Source organism: Netta rufina (genome assembly GCF_964035555.1).
Source record: "Netta rufina genome assembly, chromosome: 22".
Lineage (NCBI taxonomy): Eukaryota > Metazoa > Chordata > Aves > Anseriformes > Anatidae > Netta > Netta rufina.
The window spans coordinates 2,524,685-2,540,341 of record NC_140146.1 but is presented as its reverse complement, the minus strand read 5'-3'; the positions used below and the strand labels follow the sequence as shown (position 1 = coordinate 2,540,341).

Genomic DNA, 15,657 nt, shown 5'->3' with positions numbered 1-15,657 from the left:
TGAGATCCAGTGCTAGCGGGGAAAGGCAGTTTGCTCAGCATTACTGTCACTGTGCAGCTTTCATCTGTCTTCCTTTGTGAGCACCTCTGCAAAGCACTTCTGGAGTGGCAGCACACGTTCCCTAGGAAATAGACAGGCTAACAAGAAAGCAACCTCAGGCCCCTTTTTGTTTCCCTTGTCTCTCACTGGCTTTTTTTTGTTCATCTGCCACTTTACCAGGGCCCCTGTGGTGCTAATTGCGGGTCTCTAGCATGGCCTTTGAGCAGATCTTCCCCCCGGGGCTTTCCCTGTGCTTATGTATTTGCTGTGACATTAAGCACTGCTTATTCCATATTAGGCTTAGCGTGCTCTCTGACAGGTTTTCTCTTGCAAGGTCTCCTGCTCCCAAATCTGGGATTTTTCTTTTCTGCTTTTTATTCAGACCTATGGATTAATATGGAAAGTTCAGTGATATGCAGTCCATATTTCCAGCTTGAAATGCATCTGGAAAATTAGCACTTTCCCAGGGTAAAAGCACAGCTGGCCCTTTGGTGGGTTTGACTGTATCATTGTAGTTAATATACTGTCTTACTGAAAGCTCACTAAATTGGCTTTTACTCCTCCTCTTCTATTTTCCATCACTGCAGATTTAATCTATTTGAAAGCAGTCATCCAATTAGCCTCTCTTGCTTCATTTACTGGGCTGTGCCCGCCCCCTGTATTTTCCAGGTATGTTGTGGAATACCTTTGGAGGAAAAAGTTGCTGTGAAAAGCAGTTTCTCTAGAGCTGAATACATGATTTGCTTGGCTACATCTTTCACTGCTGCTAAAGGAGGAGATAACTATTGGAGGAGATATATGGAGGAAGAGTCTGATTGTTACCAGACTGTCCATCTAACTGGCAATGCCAGGAAAAGCTGGACAGACCAATAGATGATTTATTGAGGTTTTTGCAGGTGATGGCTTGACTGTTTGTTTTTAATTAATTTCAGTGAGGCAAGAATGATGAGGGAGTGGAAGTTTTCTCCATGTTATCGTCTGCAGGCCAAACACTGTGGTCAAGTGTCTGTTGCTGTAAAGGACTTGTAAATGTGTGTCCACAGAAGCATAGTTAATATAATGCTCTCCTTTCTTGCAGGGGGAACCAATGAGGATCATTTACCGCATGCGAGGTTTACTAGGAGATGCAACTGAGGAATTCATTGAGTCTCTCGACTCCACTACTGGTAATGCACTTGTCTCCTGAAAGCTGGGATTAGATTTGAAATCTGAAGTTTGCTGCAGAGCAATGATACTATTATCCTTACAGCAGCAGGCTTAAAGTTGATTGATGTTTTTTTTGCTACATTCACCTGCTTCACCTAGAGTGGAGAAGGATTTTAACAATTCTTTAAGTCTGTACTTTAAATTTGAACACTTGCATGGCACATGACTGTTCTGCCTGTCTCTCCTTCATGTTCCTGCTCATAATTCTTTACAAATTCGACAGTTGATATAACTTGAACTGCTGTTAAATGTGCCCTACTATACTCTCCATTTTTGCCTTGCTGCTTTATTCCCTACGGACTGCATGAGCTTGCCAAACTGTGACAGCTTCCTTTCTTCATGATCTGTCTGTCCCATAGATGAAGAGGAGGATGAGGAAGAAGTTTACAAGATGGCAGGTGTCATGGCCCAGTGTGGAGGCTTGGAGTGTATGCTCAACAGGCTGACTGGAATTAAGGACTTCAAACAAGGCCGGCACCTCTTAACTGTGAGTCTCAGTTTCTGTTCTCTGGGGTCAGGAGATATGTGATAGAAAATTCCACAAGCATCAGTGAAGTTTCTACTTTTAGTTGTCTGCCTTGTGTTGCAGATTAAGTGTTGGAGCAGATTTACTAATGTACTAGGAACTGAGAAACTCCTTTTCTTCTCGTGTTCCTTTTGGTTAACAATTCTTTGCAAAGACTTTGAAGTGTGTAGAAATTGATAAGGCTAAATCCTACCTTGCTAGAGTTGTTGTTTTCTGCCTTGGCCTTTCTTGAAAGCCAGAGCTGTCTAATACTGGTGTAATAGTCTGGCTTGTATTTTACCCAGAAGTCTAGAAACTGGCTACATTGTCAGGTGCTTTTAGTTTCAGCAAAATCGTGGTACTCATTTTGAAGGTACCATAAAGAATGCATTCTCTGTGTTTTGTAGGTGCTGTTAAAACTGTTTAGTTACTGTGTGAAGGTGAAAATAAACCGTCAACAGTTGGTCAAGCTGGAGATGAACACTTTGAATGTCATGCTGGGAACTCTTAACTTGGTAAGGACAACATGGACTTCTATAAATTGTTTTGTATGGAATCCAGTGAATTTACCTCTGACTGTCGTGTTTATTTATGACAACTACAAGGGAACTTAAATATTGCTGGACTGGCGTTGCAAATAATGTGTTAGCAATTCATTACCTGGAAGTAAGTGGAAATGTGTGTTACAATAAACTGCTGCTGTCTTCTCCAGGCTCTGGTGGCTGAGCAGGAAAGTAAGGACAGCGGAGGAGCGGCTGTGGCAGAACAAGTGCTTAGCATAATGGAGATTATACTGGATGAATCCAATGCAGAACCTCTGAGTGAGGACAAGGTGAGTGCCTGGGGCTCGATGCGCAAATGGAAATGTTGACTGGGATTCAAGGCTTGCAAGCACCTTATTACAATGATGCTGAGCTTCAGGAGCTGTAGAGGTGTGCTAAATGGGAGTCTAAGCCTTATTATGCTTGCTGGCGTGTCTTAGCAGGCCTTGAAGGTAGGGCAAGAGGAGTGCCCTGAATCAAAACCACTGCAAGACTTATTTTGGATGATGCTTGCATAGTCCAGGTGGAGGTTAGTAAGCATTGCTTGGATCCCTCCCCTGATACTTTGGGCCACAGGGCAGTGAGAGGCAGGAAAAGGCACTGCACTGCTTTGTTTTTGAGTGTCTTTATACTTACTGAAAACAGGGTTGTTTTTCCAGCTAATTGAATAAGAACTACATCTTGAGTACACTGAGAATGAAAAGAGTTTCTTGCTCATCTTTTGAAATTATGGGCTTACAGGAATCTGACCTCCTTTGGGCTGGGATTATTAGACGTTTTTGACTGGAAAATGCTTTAATAGTAGGCTGAAGAAGTCAGGTATCAGCTAGAGGAGTTTTATAGCCATTCCCGAAGGAATCTGGGAATGAGGATAGCTTTTTTTTTTTTTTTTTAAATCAGGCTATCTTATCAGGGTCTAGAGCTGTAATCCTTCCAAGACTGGAGTCTACCAGCTACTAGAGAGTGAGGGTTTTCTTGAAGGGTGTAGATCTATTCCTGAATATAAGTCATGCTCTTCTTCCATTGCAGGGTAACCTCCTCCTTACTGGTGACAAAGACCAGCTGGTAATGTTGCTCGATCAAATTAACAGCACTTTTGTCCGTTCCAATCTGAGCGTCTTGCAAGGCCTATTACGCATCATCCCTTACCTGTCCTTTGGAGAAATGGAGAAAATGCAGATTCTGGTTGATCGATTTAAGCCCTACTGCAATTTTGATAAGTATGTTGTCAGATTTTGACTAAAAGTTTGAAATCAGATATATTGATAAGCCTGGTTTTTCTCATTGAGGCTTACTTCAGTGTAACACAAAGCTTCAGAGATTCCTGGTACATAAGCTTAATTTCCTATTTCATTTCTAATCCATTTTGGAAAAAAATGTGTGAGTATGTTGCTTGGATAATAGGCCTTTAAAGTACATTCTGGGATGACGGGTCTGAATAGGTTTTCTGAGTCTGAACTGGAGTGCGTACGTGTATTCAATAATAATGTAATGAGAATTACAGATTTTTGGAGAGCCTCCAAGTCACCATTTGTCCTCCCTTTTCAGGTATGATGAGGAGCACAGTGGAGATGATAAAGTTTTCTTAGACTGCTTCTGTAAAATAGCAGCAGGAATAAAAAACAACAGCAACGGCCATCAGCTGAAAGATCTCATCCTTCAGAAAGGGATTACACAGAATGCCCTTGACTACATGAAAAAGCACATTCCCAGTGCAAAGAAGTAAGAGTCACTACTTAATGTGTATGGTGATCGTGAACACCCTTCGCTCATTTCATGGCCAAATGAAACAGTCTTCTGAGAAAGCTGTTAACAAGTCCACATTCAGAAGCATTTAAACTTTGCACAGCTGTGATGCAAAGGGTCCAGTGGAACAGTGGGGATAAGCTAAAAAGCCTGTAATCATCCCACTTGTTACCCATCTAAGCTGGCTTCTTGGATATTATGATGCATGTATTTTCTGCCTGTTCCTTACCTGTGACACCGGAACAGAGCTTTTGCTATTGATGGCCAGCTCACAAACAAAACAAATCCCAAGGCTATGAGTTGACACGCTGCCTAATAGCATGCACAGCATAGAAGTGGGAGTGTGAATTTCATTTCATTAATTAATGGAGGAGGGACACGGGGAAGGGTGCTTGTGTTGCCTGCAGCCTATGCTCTGTAAGCTATGTGGCCAAGGGCCTTCTCAAAATGGGTGACTGCCCTTCAGCTGCTAACTCTTGTTTTCTGTGCAGTTTGGATGCAGACATATGGAAGAAATTCTTATCTCGACCTGCACTTCCTTTTATCCTGCGCCTGCTCCGAGGACTCGCCACGCAGCACCCTGCTACGCAGGTAAGGGGAAAGCCATCTTGAAAGCTGAGCATGGCTTGGCTGGCTTGGTACACTGCTTTTTGTGGTTGTAGCTAAGCAGATGTTTCTCTGAAAGTTGATTCTACACTGTTTTTGTTGGACTTGGAGAGGCTCAGCAGCTTCAGGTAATTTAAGACTGTGAGCTGTGTAGTATTGATAGGCTTCTCAGGGCCTGAGGGCTATTTTAAGAATGCTGTCTATCCAGTGTCTTAGTAATGGCTGGTGTAGAGGCAAGTTGTCCCAGTCTTGTATGCAGTTTTAAGGCCTAAGGCATGGATTGTAGAAGCATTAAAGAAGAAATGAAGAGGCTGTCATTGGCACAAATTGTTCTAGATCAGTGCTTCTGTTCGTTTGTGGTGGGTGGGATCAGAGGGAAGAGTTAATGTGTTTTGTGCCCTTTTTCTGAAGAAGGTGCTGTGTTTCAATCTCTGCTAGGTGCTAATAGGTACAGACTCCATTACCAATCTGCACAAGCTGGAGCAGGTGTCTAGTGATGAAGGGATTGGGACGTTAGCAGAGAATCTTCTGGAGGCACTAAGGGAACATCCAGAGGTGAATAAGAAAATCGACGCTGCCCGGAAGGAGACACGTGCAGAGAAGAAGCGTATGGCCATGGCAATGAGACAGAAGGCCCTGGGCACTCTGGGAATGACGGTAATGTCTGTTTGTGCTGACAGCAGGCTATTAATCTATTGATCTTTTATTTCTGTCCAGCTAAAACTGACACACAGGGAATTGTGTAAAATGATTTATTGACAAATATTGTGGAGCTCAAGTGTACAGTTTGCCTGGTGCTGCTGGGAGAGTAAATATAGTTGCTAGTAGAAGGCTGGGAAATGGGTTGGGCATTCCTATTACAGTGGTGAGGATGATGCTACTCATTATTGTCTTTTTAACTTGCTTGAGTTGTTTTCTTTTTCAGACAAATGAGAAGGGTCAGGTAGTGACCAAGACTGCACTGCTTAAACAGATGGAAGAACTTATAGAAGAACCAGGTCTGACTTGCTGCATTTGCCGGGAAGGATACAAGTTTCAGGTAGAGTGTGATAAATTTGCAAAGCCCTCTCACCAACCTGTGGGAACTTGCTAGTGTCCAGTTACACAAGTCTTGGTGCATTTGCTCTGGGAGGTCAAGAAATGCTAGGTTTGGTTCTTGGAATCAATAACTGCAGGACATGGAAGTGTGATTCCATTGAAAACTGGAAGAAAATTACTCAATGTAATTTTGAGATAGGGACTAAGATAGATGAAATACTTTGCAGTGTCAAAATGGCACAAAGTATGAACTGTTACAGATGTGAACGGTCTCTAACATATCTGTTGTGTCATTGCAGGCTACAAAGGTCCTAGGTATTTATACTTTCACCAAACGTGTTGCACTAGAAGAGTTTGAGAACAAGCCCCGAAAACAACAGGGGTACAGCACAGTCTCTCATTTCAACATTGTCCATTACGACTGTCACCTCGCGGCTGTACGGTACGTTCTGATCACCAGCAGGATAGTGGTGATTGTTACTTTCCAAGGTGTCTTGTGAGCATGGCACCTGGCCTTCTAGCTCAGAATGGGTTTGCCTGTGACTTGGTCCCTATGTAGCCTGCAGACAGCCACGGGCTTCTCTGTTGTGGTCTGCTTTAATGTGTCAAATCGAAATCAATACTGGGCACTTAAAACTGAAGTTCATAGCTTCAAGGAGCTGTGAAATTGCCAAGCTTTAGATAGTTTCCTAGAAAAAAAGCTTGTGTACTAATGACTTGCCTGGGTATGGCTTGCTGTCTTAATGCAGACTCGCTCGTGGCCGTGAAGAGTGGGAGAGTGCAGCCCTACAAAATGCCAACACCAAGTGTAATGGGCTCCTGCCAGTCTGGGGACCTCATGTACCAGAGTCTGCTTTTGCTACTTGCTTAGCACGGTGAGTAGAAGTCAGTGCTTCTCAAACTGTTTTGTATTTGGGTTAGGTGAGATGTTAGGTTACCACAGAGGCACATAAATTTCAAACTATCAAATCAAAGATGGCAGCTAAATCTTAGCAACCCTGAGTCATTTCAAGCTATACCATTAAGGGATCCAAGCTAGAGAACATCTCCTAAAAAAGAATAGGTGCCTTTCTGTTTCTTGGCTTTATATTGATGCATGACCTGATAAATTCATTACCTCTCAAGCCCCATGTCACTCCTGCATACATGCCGTGTGCATCTTTAGGAGTGTAAATTCATTTGCAGCCCAGTGACCCCTGTTTTACAGAAGAAACATATCTGACACCAACAGATTACTTTCTGTAGCTTTCTAAACCTCTTGATGTTAATGAGTTACAATAACCTGACCACTTACGTAGAGCACAACGAGATTGTTCATCCTGTTGTCCATGTTCTGGATCACTTTGTGTAGAACTTGTACAGTCATGTTAGAAATTAGGAGTAGTAATATCTCGAATGCATTTCTGCCAAGGAGTTGTATTCCAAGCCATGGACGTGGGAAAATAATATCAATGTGTGTATATACACAGATGGAATTAGCTTTGCTAGATATGCAGATGGAATGAGATTTGCCAGAGTAAGGTTTCTTTTTTTGTCAGACTCCCTTTGGGGAGGTTAATCAAAGGCAGCAGTGTGTGCATTTTTGTATTCTGTTTTGTTCTTTAAAGCTGTGCTATAAGATACTGATCAGATTCTGTGTTCTGACTTATTTGCAATGTGGAGAGTTTGTAAAAGGTTTTTAATAAAATAACACTTACTGCTGTTTTTCAGACACAACACGTACCTCCAAGAATGCACAGGGCAGCGGGAACCCACCTACCAGCTCAATGTCCATGACATTAAACTGTTATTTCTCCGGTTTGCAATGGAGCAATCATTCAGCGTAGATACTGGAGGAGGAGGAAGGGAGAGCAACATACACCTCATTCCGTACATAATCCACACGGTGCTCTATGTCCTCAACACGTCAGTATCTTTTAGTAGCAACCTCTTCCTTCTACTCTTAGTTTTGGAAAAGACTATAAAGGGAAGCAGCCTGTGCTTTGTACGTGTGTGTGGTAAAAAAGGTGGGAAATCACACAAGTTTCAGAGGGAAGCAAATTACACATATTAAGCAGACTGTAACAGGTTTACATTATTCAGAGTAAAGCATTGCGGCTTGTAAACATGCTGGATAACAGGGAATCAACTGAGTAAAAGCAACCGGGACTTAGCTTCTCTTTCCATTCAAGATATAATTACCACCTATGCGGTGAGTAGCAGTGTTATTAGATTAAAGAAACGCTGCCAGCTTAGCTTTTTGTGGAGCAAACAGTGAAGAAACAATATGAAGAAGAAATTGTCAGCTGAAAATAACCTTGGTATCGTTTTTGTCTGACGTGAAAATAACTTGATTGGTTTGGGTTCCGGTTTTAATGTACTGGAATTCTCTTGTAGCACTCAGGTTTGTCAAAATGTCAAGACAATCTTAAGATTAAATTTCTTTTTACCAGTAAACAGCAGCATACAAACACTTCTGCTGAAGTGTTTCAGTAATTACGTATTTATACAAAGTGTAGTATCTAAGTGTATAAATTAGACACCTAATTCTGGTTAATGAGCTGGTTCTGATAGTACAGCATCTCAGGCAAAAATATAATGCCTTTTATTTTTGTAGTTAGATACTGGAAAGTAATATTAATCATATTGAGGGTATAAATGTTAAAATAAATGCCTCTTAAACCAAGGTCATTCCAAACGGAGTGCAACAAAATCTCAGCTCTCTTTGCCGCCTGGAACTAATCAACATTTTGGCTCTAATACAGTTTGGCTATTGTTCTTAATATCTATCGCCAGATTCCTCTCCTATTGTTTTCTGAGTCCCTTGAGAGACAAATAAATGAAACTATTCTTTTCATCTTGTAAGTCTGCTTAGTGGGACCAGAGAACCCGCTGTGTGGCAGTTGTATAAAAATGCATTATGTAGTTTCCAAACATCACTTTTTTTTTTTCTTTTCTAAAGATGCGTTTGATACTAAATGTAGAAAATAAGAACTACTGGTTGGCTACCAGCTGCATGATGTAGCAAATGAAAATTTCACGAAATACTAACACCCAGACACAGCTTTATCTGTTAGTGATACTGATTTATACCTCCTGATAGGGAGGACATATGTAACTTAAAAATCGAGGGACCTACCTGGTTGGCAGACTCTTCCTGATGAAGTAGAGCAATAGACTGTGATGCAATAGACTGGCTCTACATCTTTGCAAGAGTTGACAGTCAGCTCTGGGTCATCCTGACTCCTGAGGAAAGGGAACCAGGAGACAGGAAATAAATACAGATACAGATATTTAAAATATAAAAGCTTACAGTAAATATGTTATTTTCTTTGTTTTTGAAATTGGCCTGTGTCTCCTCGACTGCTTTTGTAGTAGGTGGAATTCCATGAATTGATCCTCAAGCCTGGCTGCAGGAGCTGCAGTCACATGCTTAGCATCAGCCAGGCAATGGTACAACCTGAACACACTGGAATGGCTGGCCTGACTCTTTGTCCCCTAACAAAAGGAAAAATAACTTCACAACGGGATTGCCCTCTAGTGGGGCAGTGCCAGCTGGCCTAGAAGCCTCTCTAGTACGATAGGCAGCTCCATGGAAAAGTGAGTGTGCTAGACTTGCATGCCTCGTTGTGAGCAAACTCTCAATCAGTGGATGAATTTGGGAAAAATCTGGCAGTGCAAAGCTAGAGGTGTTTTTTCCTGTGTAGAGCTGCTTAAATGCAGTACCCCAAAGCTCCTGAGAAGTTGTAAATAACATACAAGAGCCAAGAAAACTGATAAAAGTTCTTGTGTTTCAGAACTCGAGCAACCTCGAGGGAGGAGAAAAACCTCCAGAGCTTCATGGAGCATCCCAAGGAGAAGTGGGTGGAGAGTGCCTACGAGGTGGACGGGCCGCATTACTACACCGTGCTGGCGCTGCACATCTTGCCCCCGGAGAAGTGGAAAGCCATGCGAGTGGAGATCCTCAAGCGACTCCTCGTTACCTCCCACACGAGAGTGGTGTCACCAGGGGGAGCCAGCAGGTCAGCCACCACCTACTGCTGCTCCGCAGCTGCCAGCTTGCTCGTGTTACTGTCACAGTAGCCACAGCCTCACACAGGAAGCTATGGGGAGCTGAGGAAAGAAGTGAGCGTATTTTAGAATAGCAGATATTAACCCTTTCTGAGTAGTTTTGTGCTCAGTGTTGCAGTTATGGGAGGAGCCTTCAGTTTAGCTGAGTTTTGGAGTAGATTTGTCAGTCGATCAGTGAAAGAAGTGCTTTTCCTAGGTGCATAGCTAGAAGTTAAGATGAAGACCAAGATGCTGATTCTTACCCACTTCCAGTAAGTTGTTGCAAGTAGAGCTGCTGTTGTGTGCTCTTTCAGAGCTGTTAGCATGCTCTGTGCTTGCCTGACTGAAAAGGCTGTTTCTGTTTTCTTTGTGATCACTGCAACAGCTTCCTAAAATAGAAATAGAAATCAAATACCATTGCTCTCAAGAAATAAAAAAAAAAAAAAAAGAAATCAATAGCAGCTGTCATGCACTTGAGAAGTGCGAGAATAAATGGCTGTGCCTGCCTGACAAAGAAAGTATTTCCAGAGAAGGAAAGGGAATTCTAGTTTCTGAAAAGATGATTTTAAATAGCTGTCATAATTAAGAATAAATTCCTTATTATTCTAAGTCATCTTAAAGGGTATTCTTATTCTGATGACATTAATTATGCGTTTGATAAAGTAATTACATTGTAGTTACATAAAACACAGCATGCATCAATGCTATTAGAGGCATCAGAAGAGCTTTCTTTCACTTAAAGGGGCTATAGTACCATTTTCTGTGTTAGTTTCTGCTGTTCAGGCTCAGCCTGTTCTGTGTTTGTGTCTCTCATTTACGCCACTGCTGCCTGAGTTTTGGGAGAGGAGGTGTGACAGGCACAGGAGATACTATCTTGGAGGGCTGCTTGCTCAGAAACAAGGGAGTGCAGCCTTTCATGTGGCCTGCAGAAGAGGCTGGTGAAGCAAAGCTCCTGTGTGGGATTGCTATGGATGTTTGGTGTTTTTGAAAATCCTCAGTTAATGATTTTTCTTTCCAAACTTATCTCTAGGTAAAGACGTAACAAAAACATTGAAATGGCTACAACAAGAAACTTCCAGCTAGCCCTCTGATCTCTGGAATTTCAGGGGAGAATACTCAGAAATAGTTCTCAGGAATTATGTCAAGGTTTATTCAAGGGCTTTCTTTAATCCCTGCAGACTAAGAGAGCACAAAGCCTTCCACTGATAATACCTCTCAAATAGAAATATGGCAATTCTGATTTCCAAGGTCTTGTTTTATTTATTCTTGTGGAAAATCAGGAGGAGGGTGATGGACGGTGAAGTTCTCTGCGGATAAGTGCCAGTACCTTGGCTCCACAGGCTGAGGCAGAGAGGAAGCTGGTGTCTGTAACGTCAGAGTAATGTCTGCATACAAAAGATTAAAATTAGCATTCCATGTTAGAAGCAGTACAGGGGTGTTCTCTGGGAATGCCACCATTCCGAGTACATTGGAGTGGTGCAGACTGAAGGTTGACGAAATGCAAGGACTCACTGCCACCTTTGCTGGCAGAGATGGAGGGAAGTTGCTATAGCAACTATCAGTGCATCTAAAAGCAGCTGAGGATCACCTCCTGCTCCTAAAATGGGCGTGTAAGTCTTATTAATGAAGATGCAGGCAATGCTATGCATTCCCCTGTGTTAAATGAAGGCAACAAATACTGCCTATGCCCTGTTAGGTGTTCTATTCAGCTGCTCGGTATCCTTTCTGTGTTACAAAATATAAGACAGAAGTGGGGAGAATCTAACCAAAAATGTGAGACTCATAAATTCTGACAGTTTGTACCCCAGGGCATGTATCTCCCCGAATAGGGATGAAAGTAAATAATTGCTGCAACCCACCTCAGAAGGCTCTCGTAGCTGTTGGCTCGTTATCCAGCACTGCCTCCCCTGTCCCTCAGAGAACTTAAACCATCTCCTGTCTCTGCCAGCAGCTACAGCTATTGCAGTTTGTCTGCAGGACCAAAGGGAGAGACACACAGCAGCTTCCATGTTTTAGAAACTCTTTGAATTTAAACCCAAAGACGAGGTTACCAGGGTGGATGGGAGTTCTGGGTTTGTCCTTTTTTTTTGGTAACTATAGTTTACAAATGCCAAAGAAATGAGTCGAATGGCTAATTACCTGCTTGTTATTACTGAACCAAGAATTCTAGCTAGAGAATCCGGTAGACACTTTGCAGCATAGCTTTCATGTGGGGTTTGAGGGGAGAATATTCTTTGATATTTTTTTTCCTGTGCTCCTGACTGAGACCTTTGTAAAATATTCATGAAAGAAATGAGGCTCCCAAAGTGTTAATATCTAACTTTCTGCTGGAAATCCATGCATAGCTGATGAGCCTGTACCAGCTTACATTAATGAAAACGCAGCAGCTATTTGTGAAGTAGATGTTCCAGAAGCTAGCTACCCAGACTTAACCCACAAGGGCCTTTTAGTTTTCAATTAAAGGAGCAGACTCCAATTATACCAAAAGCAGTCACATAAAAAGAAATTCTCTCTTGCAGTACTTGGGAGTGTAGAATTAGCCTCCCTCTAAGTTGCTGTTCTTCCCGTGCAAATTTAGTCACCTTTACTAATTGGTTTTCCTTTAAATAATTAAGCCTGGCTGCCCAAGCAGACTGCCACCTACCAAGCTGTCTGTTCCAAGGGAAAGAAAGATCATGTAGTCACACAGACATAACCTCTTAAAATAAGAGCAGCAAGATGTTCATATCACACACAAAAAAAACCCACAAACCAACTTGTGTCAGATTGCAGCTGGTGGTCAGATGATACCCTTTTGTCCTGCTGACTTCTGTCAGTGGCAGCTGGACTGGTTCTAGATACATTTAAAAAAGCTTTTTTTCAAAGCTTTTAAGTGGCGAGCAGGAAGTATCTTGTGACAGAGGCAGCTGTACCTGAGAAACGCATGCAAGAAAATTCCAAACCCATTAGAGTTGCTGGCAGGGAGGTTCAGCCTTGCCTCAACCTGTTGGTGATTAATCCTTTAAACTTTGGGAGCTGTTATCCCAAGACATCTCTACACCTTTTATAGCATTTTTGCAGCCGGATGCTGAAAGTCCAAAGGCAGAAGTCCTTTCATGGCCATAGAAATCTTGTTGATTACAAGCAGGTATTAAATAAAAATTCCTACATTTCATCAAGGCTCCTTTTTTTTGGGCCAGGGTGAGATAGTTCCCTCAGAGTCTTTCAGAAACAATTCCATGAAATAGAAACAAAAATACGTTCTCTGTCATTACTACAGACTATGTCGAAGACCTGGATTTAGTTAATTTTGGGGGAATCTGCTATGCCACAACCAAGGAGCAAACAGATGTACATTCTTTTTCTGTCTTTGTTGGAAAAAGAGCTTTGCTGTTGAATTCCTATGTAGTCTTAGCAGTCCTTTTGCTTCTTTGCTTGTTTTCTTCCTTTTATCGGCTCACCTGGTTTGGTTACAGCAGGTACAGCTTGTAAAGCAATTTCCTAGCCACAGGAATCAGTGTACAGAAATCGAGGATGCCCAATGTTTGTTTCATGTCCAAGACCACATAACAGAGCTTACTGAAAGCCATTCCCCATGCGTATTATCGATAGGCGTTTTGGCCGTTTCAGCTTTCGTGCTATTCATCAAATCGTTCACCAAAGCATATGAGTAAAGTGATTAACTCAAAGATTGATTTCATTATCTTCCTAGAATGACAGATAAGGCAGTGAAGGAATATGCAACGTACCGCTCTGGCCTTCTCTTCTGGGCCCTTGTAGATCTCATCTACAACATGTTCAAGGTAAGAAAAACATTAAGGTTCAGCTGTAACTGCTTTCTAACCTGAGGAACTTAATGCATTTGAGTTAGAAGGCAGGATGTGAAACCCCTTTATCCAAGATCCTCGTAAACTTGGCCTGCCTGTGTGAACAGAAGGGCTGCAAGAGGCTGTCTGTGCTTATTGCACTCTAGAAATTTGGTATCTGAAGAACTGAGAAACTTTTCCAGTGTGCAGCTCTCCTCCTGTACGTGTACTTGCTTATTTTCCAAAAGGATGTTCAGGACTGCACTGGGGAAACACTTGGGTGAGGAAAGAGATGGGGGCATCGCCGCTAGCAAACAGAAGCTTGTAGCTTCCAATGAGGGTAAATAATTAGGGTGAGAAAATGCCTGCAACCTTTTCTGCACTCTGTACGAAAAGGTTAAAAAGTCATTTGTGGGGTAACTCTTTTATGTGGCTTATTTACAAGAGGCAGGGGACTTAAGTCCAAGGGCGTCAGGAGAAGGCAACAGATTTTGGAGTTCTTCTTTGGGCTGGTTTGCACTAACTGGTCCCATTTGCCCCCTTACAGAAGGTGCCTACCAGTAACACAGAGGGAGGCTGGTCCTACTCTCTTGCTGAATTCATACGACACAATGACATGCCAATACACGAAGCTGCAGACAAGGCCCTAAAGACCTTCCAGGAGGAGTTCATGCCAGTTGAAACATTTTCCGAGTTTTTGGATGTGGCTGGTAAGCTTTGCTTTCCCTTTTATAGGCTGCCTTATGCAACTCGTGACTTGAGACAGCAGCATTCCTGACACGGCGGCGGCAGTTTGTTTGTGTGAGGCAGAGAGAGGAGGAGACCTTGGCACTCCAGCTACTGCCTCAGCTATTTCACAAACAGATGAGAGGCACACTTGAGCATCCCCAGACAGGAAAATTTCTCTCACCTGATCCCGCAGGTCCTCCCCCTGCTTTGTTAAACATAACTACTTACATCACAGCTTAAAGGTGTTTTGGGGTATATGTGATTTAGAGGCTGGTAAACAGATGAGGCAGCCATTCAGTGCAGTGCGAGTTTCTGCTGTAGGGATTTTATTTATCCCCAGGAGCTGCTGAAAATTCACTTACAGAGAGTCTGCTGTTCTCTTAAGAGTTCCAGTACCTTGCGCCAGTCTCTCATTGTCCAATGTATGGAGCTAGCAGGGTCTGTGTAGTAGCTCTGTTCCACAAGAGCAAGTATGGATTTAATGTATACACCTCGGTCCCTGCTGCACATGCATTCAGCAAGGGTTTATCTTCATCTGCTCCATACTTAAAATAACACTGCAGCTGTCATTATTAACTTACTATACATACACCCTAGCACAAATCCATAATGTCGGCAGGAGAAACTGCTTTGTGGAGCTAACTGTTCTGTGTTGTCTTTTGTTTAAAGGGCTCTTATCAGAAATCAGTGACCCTGACAGCTTCCTCAAGGATCTTTTGAACTCCATCCCCTGAGCCACCAGCACAGAGAAGCGTTGGGCAGAGACTACACTAGCTTGCCTTCCATCCCTTTGTGTTCCTCCTTGTGCAGCCTGTCCCTTCCCTGAGGAGTGCTGCAGTTTATTGGGTTTTTGTTTTGTTTGTTTGCTTTTTTTAATTATTATTAATATTTTCTACAGTTTTTCTTCCTGGAGTGATTTGGAATTTAGATTCGTTTTATCTTCTGTTTCACTGCTTCTGTCTGTAAAGCTTTGTCTATTTGAGCTGGTTGAAAAAACTTGTACAGAGGAATACATACCAGTAAATCTTAATGCTTTAGTGTGCACCTCTTTGAAGTTAAATAAATCAAACAAATGGGTAAGATGGGTTTGACTAGTATTTTAACCATGCAGTAGCTTAAATGCCAAATTCTTTCCCATCTTTTCTTTCAGAGCTCCTTCTTTCAGGGCTCAGAGCTGTTGCTCTTTATGGCCCATAGTCTGGACAAGGAGACACAGGAAACAAAGGACTTGTAGTGAACAAAGCAGCAGACTGGCACTGTGTTTACTGATTGTACATGCAGAGCAGGTTTCCCATTGTGGGACATGAGCCTTAGAGACTCGTGGATTGCAAGGACAGTGAATCCTTCCACCCCTTCCTCACCTGGGTGAGGGGAGCCGTGCCAGCTGCAGTCACCTCCCCTGGCACTTCGTGTTACCCCTCTCCAAGGCATG

The 15,657-nt window shown here is 42.6% G+C and overlaps 1 protein-coding gene across 3 annotated transcripts in view; it reads left to right on the top strand.

Annotated features, from left to right (window-relative positions):
* UBR4 (ubiquitin protein ligase E3 component n-recognin 4) overlaps nucleotides 1-15,305 on the top strand; it is a 77,121-nt gene extending 61,816 nt beyond the window's left edge. For all 3 annotated transcript variants that reach the window (XM_084300089.1, XM_084300088.1, XM_084300087.1), the window contains 16 exons: nucleotides 1,118-1,205; nucleotides 1,605-1,732; nucleotides 2,158-2,265; nucleotides 2,463-2,582; nucleotides 3,322-3,512; nucleotides 3,841-4,014; nucleotides 4,530-4,629; nucleotides 5,083-5,301; nucleotides 5,570-5,683; nucleotides 5,982-6,124; nucleotides 6,432-6,557; nucleotides 7,393-7,587; nucleotides 9,459-9,683; nucleotides 13,403-13,493; nucleotides 14,044-14,206; nucleotides 14,895-15,305. In XM_084300089.1, the coding sequence (XP_084156215.1) occupies nucleotides 1,118-1,205; nucleotides 1,605-1,732; nucleotides 2,158-2,265; nucleotides 2,463-2,582; nucleotides 3,322-3,512; nucleotides 3,841-4,014; nucleotides 4,530-4,629; nucleotides 5,083-5,301; nucleotides 5,570-5,683; nucleotides 5,982-6,124; nucleotides 6,432-6,557; nucleotides 7,393-7,587; nucleotides 9,459-9,683; nucleotides 13,403-13,493; nucleotides 14,044-14,206; nucleotides 14,895-14,959 (2,250 nt within the window). In that variant the 3' untranslated portion in view covers nucleotides 14,960-15,305. The remainder of the gene's footprint in view (nucleotides 1-1,117; nucleotides 1,206-1,604; nucleotides 1,733-2,157; nucleotides 2,266-2,462; nucleotides 2,583-3,321; nucleotides 3,513-3,840; nucleotides 4,015-4,529; nucleotides 4,630-5,082; nucleotides 5,302-5,569; nucleotides 5,684-5,981; nucleotides 6,125-6,431; nucleotides 6,558-7,392; nucleotides 7,588-9,458; nucleotides 9,684-13,402; nucleotides 13,494-14,043; nucleotides 14,207-14,894) is intronic.
* The last annotated feature ends 352 nt before the right edge of the window (nucleotides 15,306-15,657 follow it).